Here is a 22,381-nt window from a genome sequence, read left to right as displayed (position 1 = left end):
GATGACGGATTGCCAACTGTGCACATGCTCCATTCAACGTAGCAAATGTGTGTACCCATCAGACAATTGAGCCTAACCTAGAAACAATGAATGCACAGTAGACACATCAGTATTTGTGTCATATCGTTACTGAAGGAGGGATACATATAGAACAATTGCTATTTCGCTTTATACATGATGTCAAAGGGAATCTTTGAAACGAGGCGCACCTCTTAACATTGATCGATTTACTCCCCATGTTTAATCTAGCAGGTATCCAGTTACATACCGACATGACATCTATTCTGAATAAAGAGTTGTCATCCCTTCCAACGTTTACACCCACAATTGCCAATATGTATATAGGCCTTTTAAGTTTCTCTCGCGCAATCAGATTAAAAGCATACTTTAACGATCAGGAATTTAATACTGAGGATACATTCATTTACAGTGACAATAATTCCTTTAAACAACACCTTACATTTTGGAAACAGTACATAGATGATATTTTTCTAATTTGGAAGGGAGACAAATCAGAATGAACCCGTTTCCATGAATGAATAAGCTAAATTACACCTAATCTCAGATTTACAATGCAATGAATCAAAAGAATCATTACATTTTTTTATACTTTAATCATATCTGAGAACTATCAATTACGGTCTACTCTATTTTGAAAATCCATTGAAAAAAAATTCAAATAATTGGACTGTAATCCTCTCTTAATGTATAGTAATCATCATCCACAGGCTCTACATGGCAATCTACCACACGGCCAATTTCTGCGAATTTACAGAAATTGCCACAGAAAAGAAGATGATATGGTTGAAGCAAAATTACTCTCACAACGTTTACGGAAAAGAGGCTGTTCTAACAAGCTTCTTAAACAATCAAATAAACAAGCTCTTAATAGAGGCTGCAGAGAGTTGCTTCAAACTAGACCTACAAAATAATGCTAAACCTAGAATTGTTTACATCAATACTTTTTTTTGCAAACAATTCCTCCTCTATCCAAAAATTGATTAGTAAACATTGGTACCTAATTAAAGACTCCATTGGGGAAGAGAAAACATTATTTGCCTACAAAGGAGTCAGACTTTAAAGGACATACCCGTACATGCTATTAACAAAGATAATACAAGATTCGAGAGCCTAACACGACTATGGGGTTTAACTGTAATCAAGGACAGCTTCCCCTGTGGCACATGCTCTGATTGTAATTGTACGATTCGTACGCATATTTTCAAACATGCAGGTCTTAAGCTTACTCTTACTTTCTTGCGAATGTCAAACAAACAATGTAATATAGGCACTAAAATGCCCACGTAATAAAAATGACATTGGGGAAACGGGACGTCCCTTTAGAACCAGACTATTAAATCGCAGGTCTAAAATCAGGCTTAAAAGCATTCAAGCACCTTTGGTCCAATATTTTCTGGAGCAGGGTAACAATGAAGACAACATCTCCTGGACCACAATTGATATTGTTAAGAGCACACAACAAATGGACAGTATTTAATCAAATTTAGATTGCAAAGAGATTAAATGAATTTTACATTTTGAATCACACCTTTCTGGTCTTAATGTCCAACTGAAATGGACATCATTGTTATAACAACTTTCAAATCCATGTAGTTTATTCAGAGCTGTTCATGGAGTTGATACATTTCGAGTGTCTGTTTAATAGCCCTATAGACATAGCACAATATACACTCGAACACAGAGATATCAATATATCACCTTACTACAATCTGTGTTGGTGAAGAACCGTCTGGTGTCACACATTTATTTACTTTTTTACTTCACAATTTGAGCAATTGAACTAAAGGTTTCTTGGCATACTATGTACACATAGACAGCGTATTTTTGAAGTTTGCTATGCTAACACACGCACTCTCCAATTAGTCACAGACTACTTAAGACGTTTTTCAGTCCGGTTAGTCAAATATGATGAAAACATATTCTAAAATAAAAATAACCCATTAATTATGGATCTTTCCCTTTGTATTTATTTGAACTAAATACGTTCATTATTTATCATTTCACTATTGCACCATTGGTGACGGATGCCCTATCACAAACATACACCTACAGAATGGCACACTGCGTCTTTTATTCACATGGATGGATGACATGTGTAGCCCTTCAGCTGCTATATCCATCCAAGATGGTGCATAGGTGAGGGTAAGCACAGGCCCCACTTCATTCCAGTTATCTGTGAGAAGCGCTGTCCAGAAACAAGGGTAAGCCATCCTTGATGCTATACACTAATAACAGCAGGCTGTCTATCTAGACATGTGCACACTGTGAATAAGATCTCTAACTCACTGGTTGCTTTGAATAACTTTGGTTTCAGGGTTTTCCATTCATAACATCGAGCCCCAGGCTAAGTTCTACTTTTTCAAGATCTAGAAAAGGTTTTACATTCAAATAATCGTCTGATCTGAACTTGATCATGTTCCACAAATACCAGACAACTTTGATTCCATACACTAGTATGAATACCTTTCCCCCCCAACAGCCTAATCATTTGTAACTAGAATGCCCTACTCTATTCGTCTTTCATGCAGCTAGATACAGACTTGTTTTGATGACTTATTGACAATTGATGACATAATGTCATTACGCTCTCACCTGTGGATAGTAGACTCTTTCCACACAGTTATAATCACTTGTCCCTAAGCTTTGTCCACTCTAATTTGGTTTGTTTACCAAAATTTGACATTTGAAATTTGGGGCATTCTACCTTTCAACATCTCCCCCCAGAAGCTTAACATTTCCACAGAGCCCTAGTTCTCTCTAGGCTGGACTACTGCAGCAGCCTCTTCCTCAATCTGTCTCTTTCCTCCCTTTGCCCCCTTCAAATAATCCACGCTAGGACTGCAAGACTTATCTTTGGCCTCAATGCCAGGGACTGCATCTCTCCAGCCCTAAAATCTCTCCACTGGTTCCCAGTGAAATTCAAGAACCTTTGCATCATCCACAAGGCTGTCTGGGGCCTGGGACCTCTCTACATCCAGCTTTCCCTCCCTAAATTCCTCCCGGACAGAGTCCTTCCGTCCTCTGGCTCCAACTCTCTGCAGGTTAAACGTTTGTCCAAGCAGAGAGTGGGAGGTAGATCCCTTTCCTCAGCTGGTTCCTCGATCTGGAACGGCCACTCTGACCCCCTCAGACTTGAGACAGAGCTTCATAAGTTCCAGAAACTTCTCAAGACTTTGCTTTTCTCCTCTTCCTTCCCTCTCTGCAGTGCTAACTTTCTCTCTGCCACTGTGACTGGGGCCTGGTCCCTTCAGAGGCAACAGGGGCCAGACCACCCCCTACCAGTCCCCCCTGCATCCCTTGCCAGCCCTTGCCCTCTGGCTCCCTTTCCTGGACTACCCCAATCTGGTCCTCCCTGTCCGTCACACTCATCCTCCCTCCCCACCTTTCCCCTGGCACTTGCCACCTTGGCCCCCCTCCACTTACCCACCCTCCCCCTTTGGGCACCCCATTCCTGCCCTCCTGCACTTCCCTCTCTGCCCCCTCCACCCCTGCACTTACCACCTGTTCATGCACTTGGACGGTAGGATTGTCACAAAGCCAATATAACCGTTTTTGTTGTTCTACTTTTGTGATTCCCATGCCCCCCCAACTTGTCTTGTGGCACCTGGAACCACTTGTGTATAGGCACCATAAATGACCAATCAATAAATACTAAATAAAATATGGAACAAAACATTATACATGAGTCATAACACTAAGACTGTATTCATTGGAATTTCATTTAAATACATTCATATTGATACCAATATTTCCCTTTCTTTATTTTAAGTTAAGAACCCAGAGACCACGTAAGTTGGAACTGGAAAACTTGTTGTCGTTGAAGTAGACCATGTGCGCAAATGGACTATGCACAATACATGGTCGAAGCATGTCAGACGGTTTTTGTCTCCTCACTGTATTGCATATTCTGTAAATTGTTTTTTTACGGTTGAGGAGGTGTAATTCCCCATGAGTTAATATATTTAGTGTGTTTCTTACATAAGAGAAATAACAGGACTACGTATTCACTTAACACACACAGCTTAATACTTATTGCTTTTTGATTTGTTTGTATTTTGAGTGATACGATTGCTGATGAATGAATGCATCCTTCTTTCTTTTCTTTCCTTTGTGGTGGCTCAGTTCTGTTTGCCTGTATACTTTTTTGTGAATCATTTAAAATAATTCCATCAAATGGCTTCGTAATGAATTTGTTCTAACAAATGCTCTCCTCTATCTCCCTCTCTATCTCTGGTGTTCCCCGGGGGTCTAATCTCTCTCCTTTGCTGTTCCACCAATACCTGGCACCCCTCACCCACCGCATTGCTGCTTTCTGCTCCAACTTTCAGTGCTATGCGGACAATACTCAGCTCGCTGTCAGGTTCCCCTCATCCGCCTCTACTCCCTCTCTCATCTCGGATTTTCTGTCCACAATCCAGGAGTGGTGCGCCGCATGTGATCTCTGCCTTAATGCCAATAAGACAGAGATCCTTCTCATCGGCTCACCAGCACCTTGCTTTCCTCTCACTCTCTGGCCGTCCACTCTGGGCCCTCTTCCGGCTCCTACCTGTGAGGCTAAGAACCTCTGGGTCATCTTCGACTCCACACTCTCCTTCTCTCCTCACATCTCTGATGTCTCTCAGAAGTCAAACTACCAGCTGCACCTCCTCAGAGGTATTCTTCCTTTCCTCTCTTTCCCCCAGAAGCTCACTGTCTCCAGAGCTCTGGTTCTCTCTAGGCTGCACTACTGCAACAGCCATTTTCTAAAACTACCTGCCTCTACTCTCCGTCCTCTACAACTCATTCAGAACAGGACTTTGAGACTTGTCTTTGGCGTCAAGCCCAGGGATCACATCTCTCCAACACTGAAATCTCTTCATTGGCTCCCAGTGGCGGCAAGGATCAAGTTCAAGACCCTCTGCATCATCCACAGGGCTTTCTGAGGCCTGTGACTGGAATATCTCTGGTTCCGGAAGCACCTCAAGACCTCCATCTTTGCTTCTGCCTTCTCTCTTCCTCTCCCCTGCTGATCCCCTGTCATATACACACTCTGAATTCCGGCCCCTGGTCCCTGCTTGTCCAGCTGCAAACATGCACTGCCAATTGGCACCACCTGCACTTGTGGACTGTACCTGTAACCCTACAGGCCCTCTCCTGCACTTATTAGACACTTGTTGTCTGCACTTCTAACATTAGCACTTGCCACCCGTTGGATGCACTATTTGTTGTTTCCTGATTCCTTGTCCTGCACTTGTCCGTCCTCCCACAGGCTACCCTCACCCCCCGGCACTTCATCCCTCCCCGCTCCCCTGCACTTGCGCAATCTGAATGTCACTAGGCCTGGTAAAAAGGGTTGTTTTTTGTCCTCCCTCTGTTTCCCCTCCCTTGCCTTTTCGCGCCGTGAAACACGTGTGTATAGGCACGTTATAAATGCCATAACATATCATAAAAAGCCAAAAAACGATTCTTGCAAAAATCATCCCAACATATTATCAATAAGACCATTTTTCTTGTGATGTCTTTCATATTCTAGTACAGGGGTCCCCAACCTTTACGTTAGCTAGAGCTACTTGTAGTGGAGGCCAACAGTGGAGAGCTACTAGCGTGCGATATCGGGGTGGGGATATTTATAAACCTCTGAATTTTTACCAATTTTTTTTGGCCCAATTATTTCCCCTCTATAAGCAGATGGAATAACATATGCCTTCACGATTATATTAAGAACTTCAAAAACCTCTTTGTTGCATTATTATTTATCAGTAGCTGTCTCAAAAAGACAGATATTTGTTCGACTAGCAAACAAATATCCTGTACTTTTTGTGCCCCTTACTTTGCGTTTTATGCAGGCTTTCTACATGCTAGGCACACTAGTGTTTTCCAAATGTGCATTTCACACTTCCATAAAAAATACAGTAATTTCCCAAATTGAAAAATGCTGCTTGTGTTCACTAGTTTTCTTTGAAATGTTTTTTTTGTCAGACACCACGCATACTCTGTTATTTGTGTGCCCCTCTGTGTTTTAGCACAGGTTATATTTATAAAGATGTTGTATGCTTGTCAAGCTGGTTAATCACAAATAAATGCTTCTGTTGTGCTGACAGCAGTTTTTAGGAAATTAAACTGTGGGCTCATGGGTGCCAACTTTTGATTTCACTACAGGGGCAGAAATATCCCCACCTCCTCCCTGAATATAAGCAAGCAACCAGCCCAACCCATACCCTGGCCAAACACATTTTATAGCACTTATTTTATAAGGCATTGCAAAATGTCATACGATTAACAACATGTAGTTTTGAATATATAACATCTCAGCATCGGTCTGTCAACCTGCTGAGCTACCCTGGTAGGCTTCTACTGTACAGCGTGTCTGTGGATCACTTAATGTACTAAAAGTGGGTGTACTTGGGTCATGGAAGTGATTTAAAGTGGAAATGTACAGTGTAGAGTTTGGAAAGAAGTTACAGGAAAGAAATTGCGCCATTTTTTAAATATTATTTTGAACATTTCCAGGCGAGCGGCAGTGCTACTGTCATATTTTCATTGCGTGGTCACAATGATCCTGATCCTGGCCCAGCCCCACCAACATCTCTGGCAAACAAGAGCAGCTTGTTTAAGCAAGACAGTGTTGTGGGGGCGCAACAAGGCAAGGGAGTGGAACAGAGGAGAACAAAACAACGATCTTACTAGGCCCAGTGACATTGAGAACGCGCAAGTGCATGGGAAAGAGGGAAAGGGGAAAAGTGCATGGCAGGGGGAAAGTGGAAAGTGCAGGACAGAGGAGAGACAGATAACTATTAAGAAATCATCAATAAATAAATAATAATAATAAATAAAATAAATAAAGCGATAAACGGTGTTAGTGCAACCAGCAAGTGGCAAGTGCTGGGTTTAGCCGACAGGGAAAATCTGATAAGTGCAGTGCCATGACTGACTTGTACAAAATAACCTCACATTCAGTGGTAGAGGGACTTGTGATGCTTGATCCTAAGAGAGGACCTCCACTATAAGAGATTCCAGGTCAGAACACGGCGATGGAGCCTGATTGAACGCAGTGGGGGATTGGTGGGCTCTCGCCTTTAGAAAATGCTTTAAATAATGAGATCAAATGGTTCACTTTACAGCACAAGTTTTTGGGGACAATAAGACAAATTACAGTCGATTCAGCAGGGTAACAGATGGAATAATCCAATAGATGGATGTCAGATTACAAACAGGATACAGAAGCCTTGTTACAGCATTTCCATGATGCCTGTGCCCACAGTATATGCCAACCTTGCCACTGTCAAACACTTTCATTATCTCGCCCATATTACATGCCAACACTCCTGCTGCCGTGCACATGTTAATAATGCCTTGATCCACAAGTGCCAGCATTGCCTTGTAAAACACTATTTATCCTGTCTGTGCCTAAATATATTTCAGATATATGCCATGTATATGGTAATGTAAAACACTTTCATGATGGTGCCCAGAATATATGCCAGCATTGTTACTCTAAAGGACAGGTTCTTGAAACCTGTGTCCACAATATATGTCGGGATTGCTTTGCAAAACACATTTACATGCTGTGACCAAAAATATGCCAATAACAATTCTGGCACTGTAAATGTTTTTCACAATCTACACCGGCCAGGCAGCATGCCAATGCAAAGCCCATTCATGGTGCCAGTGTGACCTCTCACCTGTAACCTTTTACATGCAGAGTTCCTTACTGCCAAAGACTGAGCAGCTTCACCTGTAATCTAGCACTTGCATTCCTGATCACTGCCCTAAAATTGTTAACCTTGTGTACACCCTGCAACGTGCATGCCCCGTCTCTACGTCGCCATAAGCAACATCACCTATACGTCAGCAGGTGCATTCCTCATCACTGATCTACAATGTACACCCTCCTGTAGCCAGCATTTTCATTTTTCACCACCACCTGCGCGGCGCAGCCACACCTGTAAACCCACGCCTGCATTCCTTGCCTCTTTTTCTGCTTAAATAGCTCTCTGAGGCCTGCGGGCCTGGTTTTTGCGCTTCATAAATGACGTAACATAACATAACTGCCCTGTCTATGTACATGCATGTGCAGTCTCACGCGTCAGCCACATCGCCGCCTGCACTACGCTGGGTAAGTTCACCTGCAATGCCGCACATACATTCCCGATGACTGCCCTAGACTGGGCCACTTCACCTATGACCCAGCAGACGCATTCCTCACATTTGCCCGACAGTGGGCACCCTCGGCTGTAACTGAGCACCTGCAGTCTCTAGCATGGAAACGGGATCTGGCGCCTCCTGCGAGCTCCTGACATAGCTCACTGAACCTGCGTCGCATTTGGCAATAGTATATACCTGCATAAAGACATCAGGGGAAAAGAATGTGACAAAGGGGCAGGAATAATGTTTCAGTAAATGCATGTGAGAGATAAGAGAGAGAGAGAGAGAGAGAGAGAGCGAGCGAGAGAGCGAGAGAGAGAGAGGAAAGGAGGGAGAGAAGGAAGATGGGAGAGAGAGAGAGAGAGAGAGGGGGGAGAGATGACATAAGAAGGTCAGGCGGGCATGCAGAGGGACAATGCATCCAAATACGTATTTCTATATGGGAAAATGTACCCCCACCGTACATTATAAGTATAGTGCATGCCACCGAGGAGTTCCGTGACCAAATAGAGGAAGGAGTTCCGTTGTAAGCTCACAGATCACCATGGTGACTTGTAATATCTTTTTTACCTGTGGTAGTGGGGATTTTATTCCGTATAATACATTTTATTTATTGCATATTTGTAATGCGCCTATACAACAAATGGTGTTTCAAGGCGCCACAAGGCAAAAAAAGGGGTTGGGGCACAAGGGAAAGATAACAATAGTAGGCCTTGTGACATGCAGATTGTGCAAGTGCAGTAACAAGAAGTGCGAGGGAGAGGGTGGGGGGGTGTGCCGGTCTGCACGAATGTGACGTGCTACGGTGGGAATGGAAGAGATGGGCAAATCGGAGACAGTGCAAGTGAAAAGGGCGGGTGGGGAAGAGGGGGCAGGGGGATAAGGGAGTGCTAATGGAGGCCAGGTGGACAAATGCCAGGAAATGCATGGGATGAGGGTCAATATGCTAAGTGTGAGGAAGGGGGAGGACTGGGTGGGGGGGGGACTGGTGCCCTGTAGAACTCAGAGGGAACCAGGCAGCCGTCACTGCGGCCAAGCAACATAATTCCCTTTAATACCTCGTCTCTTGCTTAATATAATGTAAGAGATCTTCCATTTGCTGATCATAGGATCAATATAGAATCTGTTTGCATTTATAAAAACAAATATGGCCCTCCGAATGTTTTGCAGAAGAATAGTTCAAGCAGTTTCATAAAATATATTGAAACAAAAACGTTCATTTTGTGCTTTAAAATAGTAACATGCCACTTCTTGCTCACATGTGTCAAACTCCAGCAGTGCACAAATTAAACATTCTAACGTAAACAGTGCCTTGACAATTACCGGCTACAATGTGTCACAGAAAAGGACTCTGCAAGCAAGGAATCTGAAAAGCTTTTCAGGGCTTTAATTAAGTAGAGCTGACATTCTCTCTGCAGGCTCAAGCGGCAGCCATTGTGACGTCACAGCTATAGTGTAGTAACTGATTACAGAGCTGTTGCCATGTCATTTTCTTTTTTTTTTTTTTTTTGAAAATGTATTTTCAGTTCATAACACAAAAAACATCACCATACAATACAGGAACATATTTACAAAAAATATATATATATATATACAAAGTCACAAAAAATCTAGATATCAAAGAAACCAAACCCGCCCCACCCCTTGTTCACATCTCAGGACCTTATATAATCAAGATCAATATAGTTCCACAAATTTCCCCCATATCTTTGCAAACAGACCCATCTTGCCCTGTTTCTTATACAAACGTTCCTCCATAGCTGTCAAATCTCGCATTTCGCTTAGCCACATTTCTTTATCCAAGGCAGCAGCCGATTTCCAATTTCGAAGGATCATTTTTTTACCCATTGCCGCCCCTCTAAACAACCATTTCTTTTGGCATTGAGATAGATCATCCAAGTTGAAATCGTTCCTCAGAATTATTGTCTCAAAATTAAAATCAATCATCATATCCAGGACACCCTCACAAATTTCACCAACCTCGCAGCAAAACCCTCGAACCTTCACACAATCCCACATCATATGTTCCATAGTACCATCCTCCTGAACACACGCCCAACATTCTGGACCGTCCTTCAAACCTCTCCTCCACATTTTTTCTGGGGTCCAATAGACCCTATTTAGGATCTTTATTTGTCTAGTCCGCTCAGTCAAACCCAATGAGCATAATCTGACATTCTCACACATTTTGGTCCAGCTTTCCACTGTAATGTATGTTCCAATTCTCCTACCCCACTCAGCTCTTAGCAAATCATTGCCCTTATATTCAAAAAGAAGCTGCCTATACACCCGGCTTGCCAAGCCACCTCCACCCACCAGTGTTTTCCTAGTCAGAAATTCCAGATTCAGACTACTTTGAAAATCAATCACACTGACAGCCAACTTCAGTTTCCTGTAATCTGATAATCTGAAACCATCAATGCAAAATTCCCTTTGTAGATCTCCAGCACTTTTCCATTCACCCTTAGACAAGAGGTCACCAATCCAGTTGATAGCACCTAAAAACCAATCAGGCCAGAAGAATGTTTTGCCATTCAATTTAACAGATGGGTTCATCCATAGCGACGCATTGGGATCTCTGCACGCATCCGTACCTAACAAGGCATTCAAATTCTTCCAAGAATCTCTCAACGACATTGTCAATACATCCTTCACCCCTTTCGATACTGTGGTCAACAATGCCCTAGGCGACAACGGACCATTAGCACTGGCCTCGGCCACCTCCCATACATCAGGATGTGTTCCCAAGAAATCAACCATGAAAGCACAACTGAAGGCCAAATGATAGGCCCTGAAATTCGGTACACCCAATCCACCTTTCTCCAAAGGTAATTGGAGCTTCCACAAGCTCAATCTCGCCGGTTTTCTGTCCCACAAGAACCCTTGTATAAGCCGATCCAATTCTTTCCAATAAGATGTTTCCATTTTCAATGGGACCATACTTAAAACATAATTGATTTTAGGGGCCGACATCATTCTTAACGCATTGACCTTCCCCCAGAGGGAGAGTTTTAGTAGCCCCCATCGTTCCAAATCAGTGTTAAGAGCCCCAACAATCACATTCATGTTCACCCTTGCCAAGTCACAAATCCTCGGAGTGATCCAAATTCCCAAATATAACATCTTATCCGGACACCAACGAAACCCTAGATCAGTGACATATCTTTTGCTACACCCAGGGACCAACGGCATCACTTCCGATTTGTCCCAATTCACTTTATAACCAGAAAACCCCTGGAATGAAGTTAAGACCTCCATTAAAGCCAGTAATGACCGATTCATTCCCGCAGGACCAAAAGTATATCATCTGCAAAAAAACCAAATCTTCTGTTGCAAACCCCAACACCAGACACCCAATATGTCCAAATTATTGCGTATTATAGCCGCTAGAGGCTCAATCACCAGCACAAATAACAAAGGCGAGAGGGGGCAACCTTGTCGCGTTCCTCTCTCCAGTCTTAAAGGCATAGAACGAATCCCATTGGTGTTAACATCAGCTGTAGGTTCCGAATACAAGAGCTTAATCCATGACCTAAAATTCACTCCAAATCCAAATTTCTCGAGGACCATAAATAAGAAATCCCATTCCACCCGGTCAAAAGCCTTTTCCGCGTCTAATGAAAAAACTGCTGCATCCTCTGATCCGTCATTAGCCTTATTAATCGTATGGTATAACCTTCTGATGTTGCTGGATGTTTTCCTCCCTTTCACAAAACCCGACTGATTTACATTGATCAATTTCGGCAGCAGATCCTCAAGTCGACCAGCCAAGACCTTGGCCAAAATTTTGTTGTCTGTGTTAACGAGACTAATCGGTCGATAACTCCCAGGGAGCGTCTCATCCTTTCCCTTTTTCGGAAAAACAGATATCATGGCATGTCTAGTCGAAGCCGGTAACAACCCATTAGCCAAAGAGGACACATACATGTCCTTAAGTAGATTCAGAACCGAATCTGGCAATATCTTGTAGAATTCTACCGGAAAGCCGTCAGGCCCAGGCGATTTCCCAACACTTAATTTGCCAATAGCTTTCTTAATCTCATCTAATGTCAGATCCCTCTCCAGTAACCTTGAGTCACAATCCGGAATTCTAGCGAGGTTCGCATCCTCAAGAAAGTCAACTCTCCCAATTGACATATCAATTTCACTCGCATATAAATGCTTGTAGTAATCCCGAAAAACACTGTTAACTTCATTCGGCTTAAATGTGATTCGGCCATCCATATCCTGAACGGATGCAATCGACCGTTCAGATTCCCTCATTTTCAACCTATATGCCAGCCATTTATCACACTTCTCACCTTTCTCAAAGTATTCACATTTCAGGCCATAGTATTTTCTATCCGTCTTTTCCTCAATCATATCAAGAAGTTCTTTCTTTAGTTTCCTCAATTCAACATCATCATCCCTATTAATCGGATCAGCCATGACCATCTTGGACAAATCATAAATCCTAATTTCAAGTTCTTTCATCCTAACAGCATCTTTTTTTTTCAATCCGCACGTCAAATTAATCAGGTAACCCCTCATAGTACACTTAAAGGCTTCCCAAACTACCTCCGATCTCAAATCACCATTGTGATTTACCGAAACAAAGAAATCCATTTCCTCCCTCAATTTATCTACCTCCTTTTCCATTTTCAAATATGTACCATCCATTCTCCACGTATACTGTCTCTGAGCAGGACCTCCCAAGTCGATACACATCACCACATGTGCATGATCCGTCAACAAAATCGCGCCAATTTCACTGGATTTAAAATTATTAGTCATAAATCCGGCTGTTAACATCATGTCCAGTCTAGAATAAACCGAGTGCGCACCTGAGTAAAAACTATATTCTCTTGCACTCGGATGCTGCAACCTCCAACAGTCCCGTAAAGCCTGTTCCTCCAACAATTTGGTGAGAGATGCATAATGGCGATCACTATGTCTATAATTACCCGGCACACTCCTATCCAAATCCTTGTCCAAGACAGTATTAAAGTCACCACCAAGAATGATGTTATCCGAACCAAAATCCTGAAGCTTTTGAGCCACCTTGCTAAAGAACGAACCATCATCCACTGAAGGGGCATAAACATTACAAATCGTCACCAGATAACCCTGGATATTGACCAGCAGAGCCACCAGCCTGCCCTCACCATCTGACACTTCGCGTACAACCTTCAATGTAGAATTCCTCCTGATCAAAATTGCCACTCCCCGCGACCCAGTGGAAAAACATGAGCTATAAGCCCTACCAACCCAACCTTTCCTTAGGCTATCAACCTCGTCTTTAAGCAAGTGAGTCTCCTGACTAAAACAAATGTCACATTTCAGCCCCTTCATATGACTCATAGGGCCTCATTAGGACCCAGGCGGTAAGGGGTTTACGGCGGCGTAAACAGCGCCGACCCTTACCGCCTGATTCCGAGGTCCCTTAGCGCCATGGAGGTTTTAACACCTGCTTTTAGCAGGTGTTAAAATCCATGGCGCTAAGGGACCTTGTTGTTAATTACGCCACCGTAATTTACGGCGGCGTAATTAACGCCTTCCCCACTCCCATTATGCCCTATGGGGCAGAAATGGGAATGGGGAAGGGTAAATGGGTTAATGGGGACTTACCGCCCCACTCACCTCGGAATGGGGCGGTAAGTCCGCCAACCACCATGGCGTAAACGGAGTTTACGCCATGGTGGTAAAGGTACGACCCAGGCGGTAACTTAACGCCTGGGTCGTAATGAGGCCCATAACCTTCAGCCTTTTCTAAGAATGATTAAGTCAATATACATTCCACGTTAGAACTCGTAAATCACCAGCCATTTTCACAGACCCTTTGTCATGTCATTTTCTTAGATGTTGCAACTTGTCTGTAATAAGAACATTATTTCCAGGGCTTTTTTTTAAATACAGATATTGCTAAGTGGCATATTTAAAAGCTGCATTATTATGAATCAACTCTTCTCCAGGGGAAAGGTATCCTGTGCTGCTTTTGTGGGGGGGGGTGTGGGAGGGATCGAGGGGGGTAAATAGCTCCATAAACCTGTGGCTTATTTAGCAGCTCTGCTAAAAGCGTGGGCGCATAATCAGATCAGGAATAAAGACTTAGAAAATGACGTATATTACAGTACACGTGTGTGAGGATAGACAGGCGGACTTGGGGGGATAAGGGGGTGGGAATAGCATAATGGAAACGGGTGGACGGATAGATGGGGAGACGGATGAGGGACAGTCTGAGAGAGATTGCAGAGGATGGAGAGACGGAGTAGCTTGCGAGCAGAAAGTCATGCTTTCGAGATTATAGACATATAGTTTTTCAGGAATGAGAACAAACTACAGAAAGTGCTGCTTTGCGCTTTAGAAAATGTCGAAATCATAGAATGTTTCAAAACAAATACAATTGCCTTAAAACGTAGTCATAGTGTTTTTTTCTTTCCTTCTATTACTCGGATGAGTGGGGGAAAACAATACAAAAAGGTGTGCCACTGTTTTGTTTTGAGATCTATCCGAAAGGTAGGGAAATCTGCCGTCTAACTGAAAGAGACTGTCGGCTTGGACACTCGTCTCGAGGAGCTCTGTCCCCTTGGTAAATATGCCAAGAGCAGCACCAGCAGAGGTGTGCCGGGGTGGCCTGCATGCGCTGGGAGCTGTGGCTAGTGCGTGTTACCTATTAATATTCGCAGAAGGCGGCTAATATGCGCAGGAGGAGGCTGATATGCGCAGAAGGCGGCTAATATGTGCAGGAGGAGGCTGGTATGCCCAGGAAGGGGCTGGTATGCGCAGGAGGCGGCTAATATGCGCAGGAGGAGGCTGATATGCGCAGGAGGCGGCTAATATGCGCAGGGGGAGGCTGATATGCGCAGGAGGAGGCTGGTATGCGCAGAAGGCGGCTAATATGCGCAGGAGGAGGCTGATATGCGAGGGAGGAGGCAAATATGCGCAGGAGGGGGCTATTCAGATGGCGTGACCTCTGCATGCCCCTCCACTACTGCCCCACACGTTCCCCTGCCCGACTCTACTGCCTGGTTTGGCATCATTCTCGGCCCGCACACACCATGGCCCCAGCCCCACCGTCATGGCTAAGGCACCCATAATGCCTTCAGCTCAGCAACTCTTCCGGCGCCTGCGTGACTGTCACTCTCCCTCCTCAGGCCAGTTCTCGTGCTTTCGCCGTGTACTCGCTCTCTCTGCATCTGTCACCACGGCCGGCGTCCCATAGAGCTCTCACAAAGCACCGACTTTTCAGCGAGCTGCTTCAACCCGGTGTATCTCTCGCTTACACACACAGCGCCACAGATTTCTCGCGCAACTCGGCCTCTCGCACGCCTGCTTCATTCGTCCTGTCTCCGCCGATTCTGCCTCTCAGTCGCAGTCTCTGGCGCCCCTGCCTCTCCCTTTCCTTCCTCTCCCCCGTCTGTCTCTCACCTGCCTCGACTTATCCCACTGCCGCACTTCCTACAACATTACCGCGCTGCGCCCGCCGCGCCCTCACCCCGTCCCCTCCGCCTCTCCCACCCTGTCCTGTGTGCTGCCACCACACGGTGCCTCCAGCCCCCCCCCACTCGTGCTACTACTTCCACCCCTGCTCCCCTACCCGTCTCCCTCGCCTCTCCTTCTCCCAACTGCTGTGTCTCTACTCGTGCCTCGCCAACGTGAATCGCAGTTTCAGCCCCATCTCCCACCGCCTTTCCCGGCTCTTTACCCCGCACACCTGCCCGCCCCAGCCCTGCTACCGACGCCCGGCTCTCCCCCGTTGCCTTCGCTGCTCTCTCCGCCACCCCTGCCCCCCCCCACCTCTCAGTGCTGCAGTCAGCGCTGCCTTTCTGGCGCCCGCCACCTGCGCACTAGGCGTCTTTTCTGGTCCCACCGCCTTTGCCGGCTCTTTACCCCGCACACCTTTCTGCCCCAGCCCTGATTCCGACGCCCCACAGTTCCCGCTCCTGTCTCCACCACCTCTGCCACCCACCCTCATCTCTCGCGCCCGCTCCCGCCACCTGCGCACTAGGCGTCTTTTCTGGTCCCACCGCCTTTCCCTGCTCTTTAACCCTCACACCTATCCGCCCCAGCCATGCTACCGACGCCCGGCTCTAGTCTCCCAGTAGCTCACGCTTCTGTCTCCGCCACCCCTTCTTCGCTCCCACCCGTCAGTACTCCAGTCAGCGCTGCCTTTCTGGCGCCCGCTCCCGCCACCTGCGCACTACCTCGGCCAGTCCTGCGTCTTTCCTGGTCCCACCGCCTTTCCCTGGTCTTTGAGCCCTGCTTCCGACGCCCGGCTCTCCCCCTTTGCGCCACCCCTGCCACCCACCCGTCAGTACTCCAGTCAGCGTTGCCTTTCTGGCGCCCGCTCCCGCCACCTGCGCACTACCTCGGCCAGTCCTGCGTCTTTCCTGGTCCAACCGCCTTTCCCTGCTATTTGAGCCTTGCTTCCGACGCCCGGCTCTCCCCCGTTGCGCCACCCCTGCCACCCACCCGTCAGTACTCCAGTCAGCGTTGCCTTTCTGGCGCCCGCTCCCGCCACCTGCGCACTACCTCAGCCAGTCCTGCGTCTTTCCTGGTCCCACCGCCTTTCCCTGCTCTTTAACCCTCACACCTATCCGCCCCAGCCATGCTACCGACGCCCGGCTCTCCCCCTTTGCGCCACCCCTGCCACCCACCCGTCAGTACTCCAGTCAGCGCTGCCTTTCTGGCGCCCGCTCCCGCCACCTGCGCACTACCTCAGCCAGTCCTGCGTCTTTCCTGGTCCCACCGCCTTTCCCTGCTCTTTAACCCTCACACCTATCCGCCCCAGCCATGCTACCGACGCCCGGCTCTCCCCCTTTGCACCACCCCTGCCACCCACCCGTCAGTACTCCAGTCAGCGCTGCCTTTCTGGCGCCCGCTCCCGCCACCTGCGCACTACCTCAGCCAGCCCTGCGTCTTTTCTGGTCCCACCGCCTTTCCCTGCTCTTTAACCCTCACACCTATCCGCCCCAGCCATGCTACCGACGCCCGGCTCTCCCCCGTTCCGCCACCCCTGCCACCCACCCGTCAGTACTCCAGTCAGCGCTGCCTTTCTGGCGCCCGCCACCTGCGCACTACCTCGGCCAGTCCTGCGTCTTTCCTGGTCCCACCGCCTTTCCCTGCTCTTTAACCCTCACACCTATCCGCCCCAGCCATGCTACCGACGCCCGGCTCTCCCCCTTTGCGCCACCCCTGCCACCCACCCGTCAGTACTCCAGTCAGCTGCCTTTCTGGCGCCCACTCCCGCCACCTGCGCACTACCTCGGCCAGTCCGGCGTCTTTCCTGCTCCCAACGCCTTCTACATTTGACGCCCGCATTCTCACACCCCGGCGCCTCCGCCCCCACCCCCCTGCTCTCGTCGCCCTGACCCCCGCATCTCACCCCTCGGACCAGAGGTCCCCCCAGCCAGGTGCGCATCTCCCCCTTAGGCTCCAGCAGAATAGAAAGAAGCGCAGTGCGCGACTCACAGGTAACTGCCGCTGGTGAGGACCAGGAAGATCTGCGGGTAGTAGACGGAGAGGACCACGCTGCGAGAGGAGAGCAGAATCATGGCTGCATTCCGGGGGCACGGCCCGTCGCCCGGACTCGTGCGTCAAGAGGCCATCTCGCCCTGCGGGGGGCTGCGCCAAACTCCCACCTCCGGGGGGCTGCACGCGGGGATCCGGCGATGCTTTCTCGATGGATTCTGCCGCGAACCGACAATCCCGCACGCCACTGAACCCTGGCAATCCAATATATCGCCGCAGGACCGCGGGCAGCCTGCTGGGGCTGGGGGCTGCTGAATTCTGCAATCCCCACTGTGTGGGTGCTGGTGCGGCTCGGGCTTCGTCGACTGGGTCCTGAGTTCCACAATCCCCACGGTGCACTCCGCTCAGCCTGCAGGTGCTGTCTGCCTGGTTCCACAATTCCCACTGTCAAGGTGCCGAACTCCGGTCACCCTGCAGTGGGTGGGAGTTGAGTTCCACAATACTCACGGTATGGGCGCTGGGCTACGCTTACCCTGCAGGTGCTGTCTGCTGGGTTCCACAATCCGCACTGTATTGGTGCTGAACTCCGATGAGCCTGCAGTGGCTGGGTGCTGAGTTCCACAATCCTCACTGTATGAGTGCTGGACGCAGGCCAGCTTTCTGTGGCTGGGTGCTGGATTCCCCAATCCTAACTGTCTTGGTGCTGAACTCCGGTCAGCCTGCTGTGGCTGGCTTCTGGATCCCCAAATCCCGCGCAAATGGGTGCTGGACTCCGGTCAGCCTGCAGAGGCTGGGTGCAGAACTCCCCAAGACCCGCTCTGTGTGTGCTGGACTCCGGTCAGCCCGCAGTGGCTTTCTGCTGGACTCCCCGATTCCTGCTGTATGGGGGCTGGGCTCCGGTCTGCCTGCAGTGGCTGGACGCTGGACTCCTCAATTCCCGCTCTATGGGTGCTGGACTCCGGTCAGCCTGCAGTGGCTGGGTGCTGGACTCCCCAATCCTCTCTGTATGGGTGCTGGACTCCAGTCAGCCTGCAGCGGCTTTGTGCGGGACTTTCCAATCCCTGAAGTATGGGTGCTGGACGCCAGTCAGCCTGCAGCGGACGGGTGCTGGAGTACCTAACCCCCGCTGTATGGGTGCTGGGCTCTGGCCAGCCTGCAGTGGCTGGGTGCTGGACTCCCCAGTCCCCACCTTTTTGGGTGCTGGACTTTGATCAGCCTGCAGCGGCCGGGTGCTGAAATCCCCAATCCCCACTGTATGGGTGCTGGACTCTGGTCAGCCTGCAGCGGCCGGGTGCTGAAATCCCCAATCCCCGCTGAATGGGTGCTGGACTCTGGTCAGCCCGCAGTGGCTTTCTGCTGGACTCCCCAATCCCTGCTGTATGGCTGCTGGGCTCCGGTCTGCCTGCAGTGACTGGGTGCTGGACTCCCCAACGCCCTCCAAGTCACTCTCTTTGGGTGCCTAGGATCATCTGGTCGACTGATGGAATCCTTTTCCTTAGGGGTGGAGTTCCCAGTCCCTCAAGCCCTCCAAGGTGGCAGCTGGATTCCTTTCAGTTCTGCCTGGGCGCCGGGGATCTCTCAATGTGGGTGCTTTAATGTAGCCCACACAACCAGCTTTTTTCGGTTCAGTGCTGGAACCCTGAAAATGCAACCTTGTTAGATGTCTGGCCCATTGTTGTTTTTTTTTTTCTGGTTACACCCCGAAGACCAATCAATCAATCTGTGGTGGATGGGTTGTAGGGTGATGGTAGCCAGCCACTCCCCGATGATGGCTGTTGGAGTCCTGTCAATACCAGTTTGATAAGGTGCTGGAGACCTATGACGTTTGTGATGGAGTCTCCGCTCAATCCTTCATTGATAACTCCTGGTGCCCGCAGTCCTTTTTCGATTGGTGCCAGGGTCTCACAATCCTCCTCTGATCTGTGTTGAGGCCCCAAGTCTTGCTTTAAAGGGTGTTGGGCTCCCCTCAGACTTCCTCTAATCTTTCCAGGAGACCATGAGTCCTTCTTTGACAGGTGCTGGAGCTCACCACTCCTTCTTTGACGGCTGCTGGAGCGCACTCAACTCTCCTTGGGTCTTTTCTTGGAGCCCCACCCCTCTTCCCCTCGATGGGTTTTGGAGCCCTCCAGGCTCTCTTTGATAGATGCTGGAGGCCACCAGCCCTTCCCTGATGGGTCTTGGAGTCTCCTCGGTCCTTTAATCGTGGGTGGTGCAAGCCTTCCCTGAGAGATGTTGGAGGCCGGCGGTCCTTTGATTTGTGTTGGGGCCCCCTCTGATGGGTGTTGGGGTCTCACCAGTCCTCCATGTATCGCTGCTGCAGAACCCCCCCTTCCCCCACCCGGCCCCCCAGTCCGCCCTTGCTGGAGGGTGGAGTCCTGGCGGTCCTGTTCTCCTTCCTTTGATGCTCGGTGCACTGCCCGTATCCCCCCTCTCCGATGGGCGCGGGGAGTTCTCAGGCGCAGTGCCGGGTGGCGCCCCCCGCAGGGCTTTGCTTCAGGGCGGTTTGCTGCTGGCTACCGTCGCCCGATTGAGGCGGGCAGCGCTGGTGCCCGCAGTCCCAGCTCCCAGGGCAGCGGCTGCGTGTTGCCTTTGGCTGCCGCTCCGGCTGCATTCGCTGCTGGAGCTGCTCCTGGCTCGGGGGCGCTGCCTGTCATGTCTCAGTGGTCGGAGCTCTTGCGCCGTGGCTTCTCTGGCTGGAATGGGGGTGCCCTGGTGGGATGGCGAAGGGGCGGAAAGCGCCCCTCTCTCGCCGCCGCTGGGACCCGGGGCTGCCATTGGGTAGTTTGCTGTAATCCGCCTCCTTTGGGGCAGACAATAGAGTGACAGTGATCTACAAGGCTCGCATCTGCGCGGCACCCGGAGGCTGGGAGCAGCGCCCCTGCGGTTCCCACAGCTTCTGCGGGTTACGCTGGAAACTCTGCTACCAGTTAAAACCAGCAGTACTAGCCACATGAAACAGGGGGGCGAGGGAGCGCGGCCAGAGATGAAATGTTCTCTTCTGTCAGCCCACACCCGTGCACCCCCTCCCCATTCCCAGTGTAAAAAAAAAAACCTCATTTCATCCACTCGCGCGTGCGTGCGTGCGTGCGTGCGTGCGTGTGTGTGTGTGTGTGTGGTGGAATCACACTTTAAGGCAATTTAAGGGTCGCCGTGATAAAGTCCTCACGAAAAGACTAGCGAAAAAAATGTCCAATCACCTTATCAAGTTGTTTTAAGCATTTTATGCGACTAAAACTTATTTTCTTTCCTTTTTACGAATTTTCATCGATTACGCTCCGTTTTCTAAATATTTCTTTGATTTACAGTCCGTGTAGAAACAATAACTCTCGTTTTTAAAAACGCATTACATACTTTTAAAATGTCGTTCTTTCTATGAGGCATGTGTGCGTGAGATACCGGGTGCGTGCAATCCTTGGAACGCAGCATTTTAGCGTGATGTCGCCTAACCCAAGCTGTGACTGCCATAGCCTTCGGGCACTATCTGGCTATTGCTAATAGTATTTCAACTTGCGATAATTAATGAGTGCATCAATTCTGGCAGGATGCACGTCTGTGTGGCCCCAGGCCTGCAGATTGAACACAGACCTCCCCAGCCCATGCTCAACTCTCCGAGCTATCCCACCGCCTCACACTAAGAAGCGGGGATCGCGTGTAATGTTGGCTGTGCGCGGAGTGAAGGAACTTCCAGAAAGTACATTCCGCCTCCTAAATTCCACTGACTTGCAGAGCAAGGTGCCGAAAGATTGACGTGCCTGGAAGGCGCCCTGGGGCAGACGCGCCCAGTGCTGCACGTGTTTCGTGCATGGAGTGGCGGCGGTTTCTTTTCGGAAATGACCTGCCTCAGAACGCCCCCAAGCCCAACGTGCATAACCAGTAGTAAGGGGGGAGGGGATGGGGGGGGGTGAAGGGGACGCAGGAGTGGAGTGCAAGAGGAAGCAGGGGCACAGGAGAGCACAGAGGGGCGGGCAGGTGCTCTCCAGAATTCTCTCACCGGGAAGTATCTGATGGAACTGACTGAACAGCAAAGTGCGTCACGAGTAGAAGAGTGACAGAAAGGCCACAACCCCGCTTCTGTCCAGCACTCGGCTCCAGTAACGGTCCTGTTACAGTAAAGGGACACTGCCCCTATAGGCGGCACGAGGATGACGGACCACATGGGGAGGGCCACGTGGGAAGGGGGAGGAGCATGGAAGACCAGAAGGGTCAGTATGAAGGAGATAGTGGAAGGAGAAGGTTGGAGTTAAAGAGAAATTGATTCCAAACCCTGTGTGTGGGGCTGCCATCATTCCCAAACCCCAAAGAGTGGGATATCAACTGGCGACGGCCTTGAGGACACGCGCTGCGCCACACACAAAGTATCCGCCCACAGACAGCGATCCCGCTGGCGTGGAGAGCAGTACCGCGACAGCGCCACTGCCGTCTACCACAGCAATCCCGCAGTGGTTTCTCCTGCCATCAACAACAGTGAGCCTGCTGTACTTCCTGCCAGAACGGGCTCCGGAGGTCCTGATACAGAACCAGCCACCCAGAAATCCAGCTGCACTCGTCAGTAGCCACCGACCGATCCTGCCACTCCCTCCAAAGGAAGCTAGGACCCAGGTTTTCCGCCCAACCGTTTCCCGTGCCACTGGAGCACAGTTGGGCAGCCCAGCCTCCCTGTTACGCACCAGAATACGTGAGGGAGTCGGGGTGCCAAAGGACTCCTACATACACCGTGGGAGGAGGTAAGGAGTTGTGGGCCCCACAACACACCTTCCGGCAGCACTGCCATTTGGCCCAACAACCC

At 49.1% G+C, this 22,381-nt stretch overlaps 1 protein-coding gene across 2 annotated transcripts in view; it reads right to left on the bottom strand.

The window, feature by feature from the left end:
* Positions 1-22,381, bottom strand: part of WNT7B (Wnt family member 7B) — a 554,012-nt gene that overhangs the window by 390,429 nt on the left and 141,202 nt on the right. Inside the window, exon 1 of one of the 2 annotated variants that reach the window (XM_069628185.1) lies at positions 17,596-20,414. The exons of the other annotated variant lie outside the window; for it this stretch is intronic. Within the exon in view, the coding sequence (XP_069484286.1) occupies positions 17,596-17,678 (83 nt within the window). The 5' untranslated portion in view covers positions 17,679-20,414. Of the gene's footprint in view, positions 1-17,595; positions 20,415-22,381 lie in introns of those variants that run through there. 2 annotated transcript variants of the gene reach the window in all.

The sequence above is a fragment of the Ambystoma mexicanum genome, chromosome 12 (genome assembly GCF_040938575.1).
Source record: "Ambystoma mexicanum isolate Mex_15411 chromosome 12, UKY_AmexF1_1, whole genome shotgun sequence".
Lineage (NCBI taxonomy): Eukaryota > Metazoa > Chordata > Amphibia > Caudata > Ambystomatidae > Ambystoma > Ambystoma mexicanum.
Note: the sequence above shows the minus strand (reverse complement) of the source record. Positions and strands in the feature narration are given on the sequence as shown.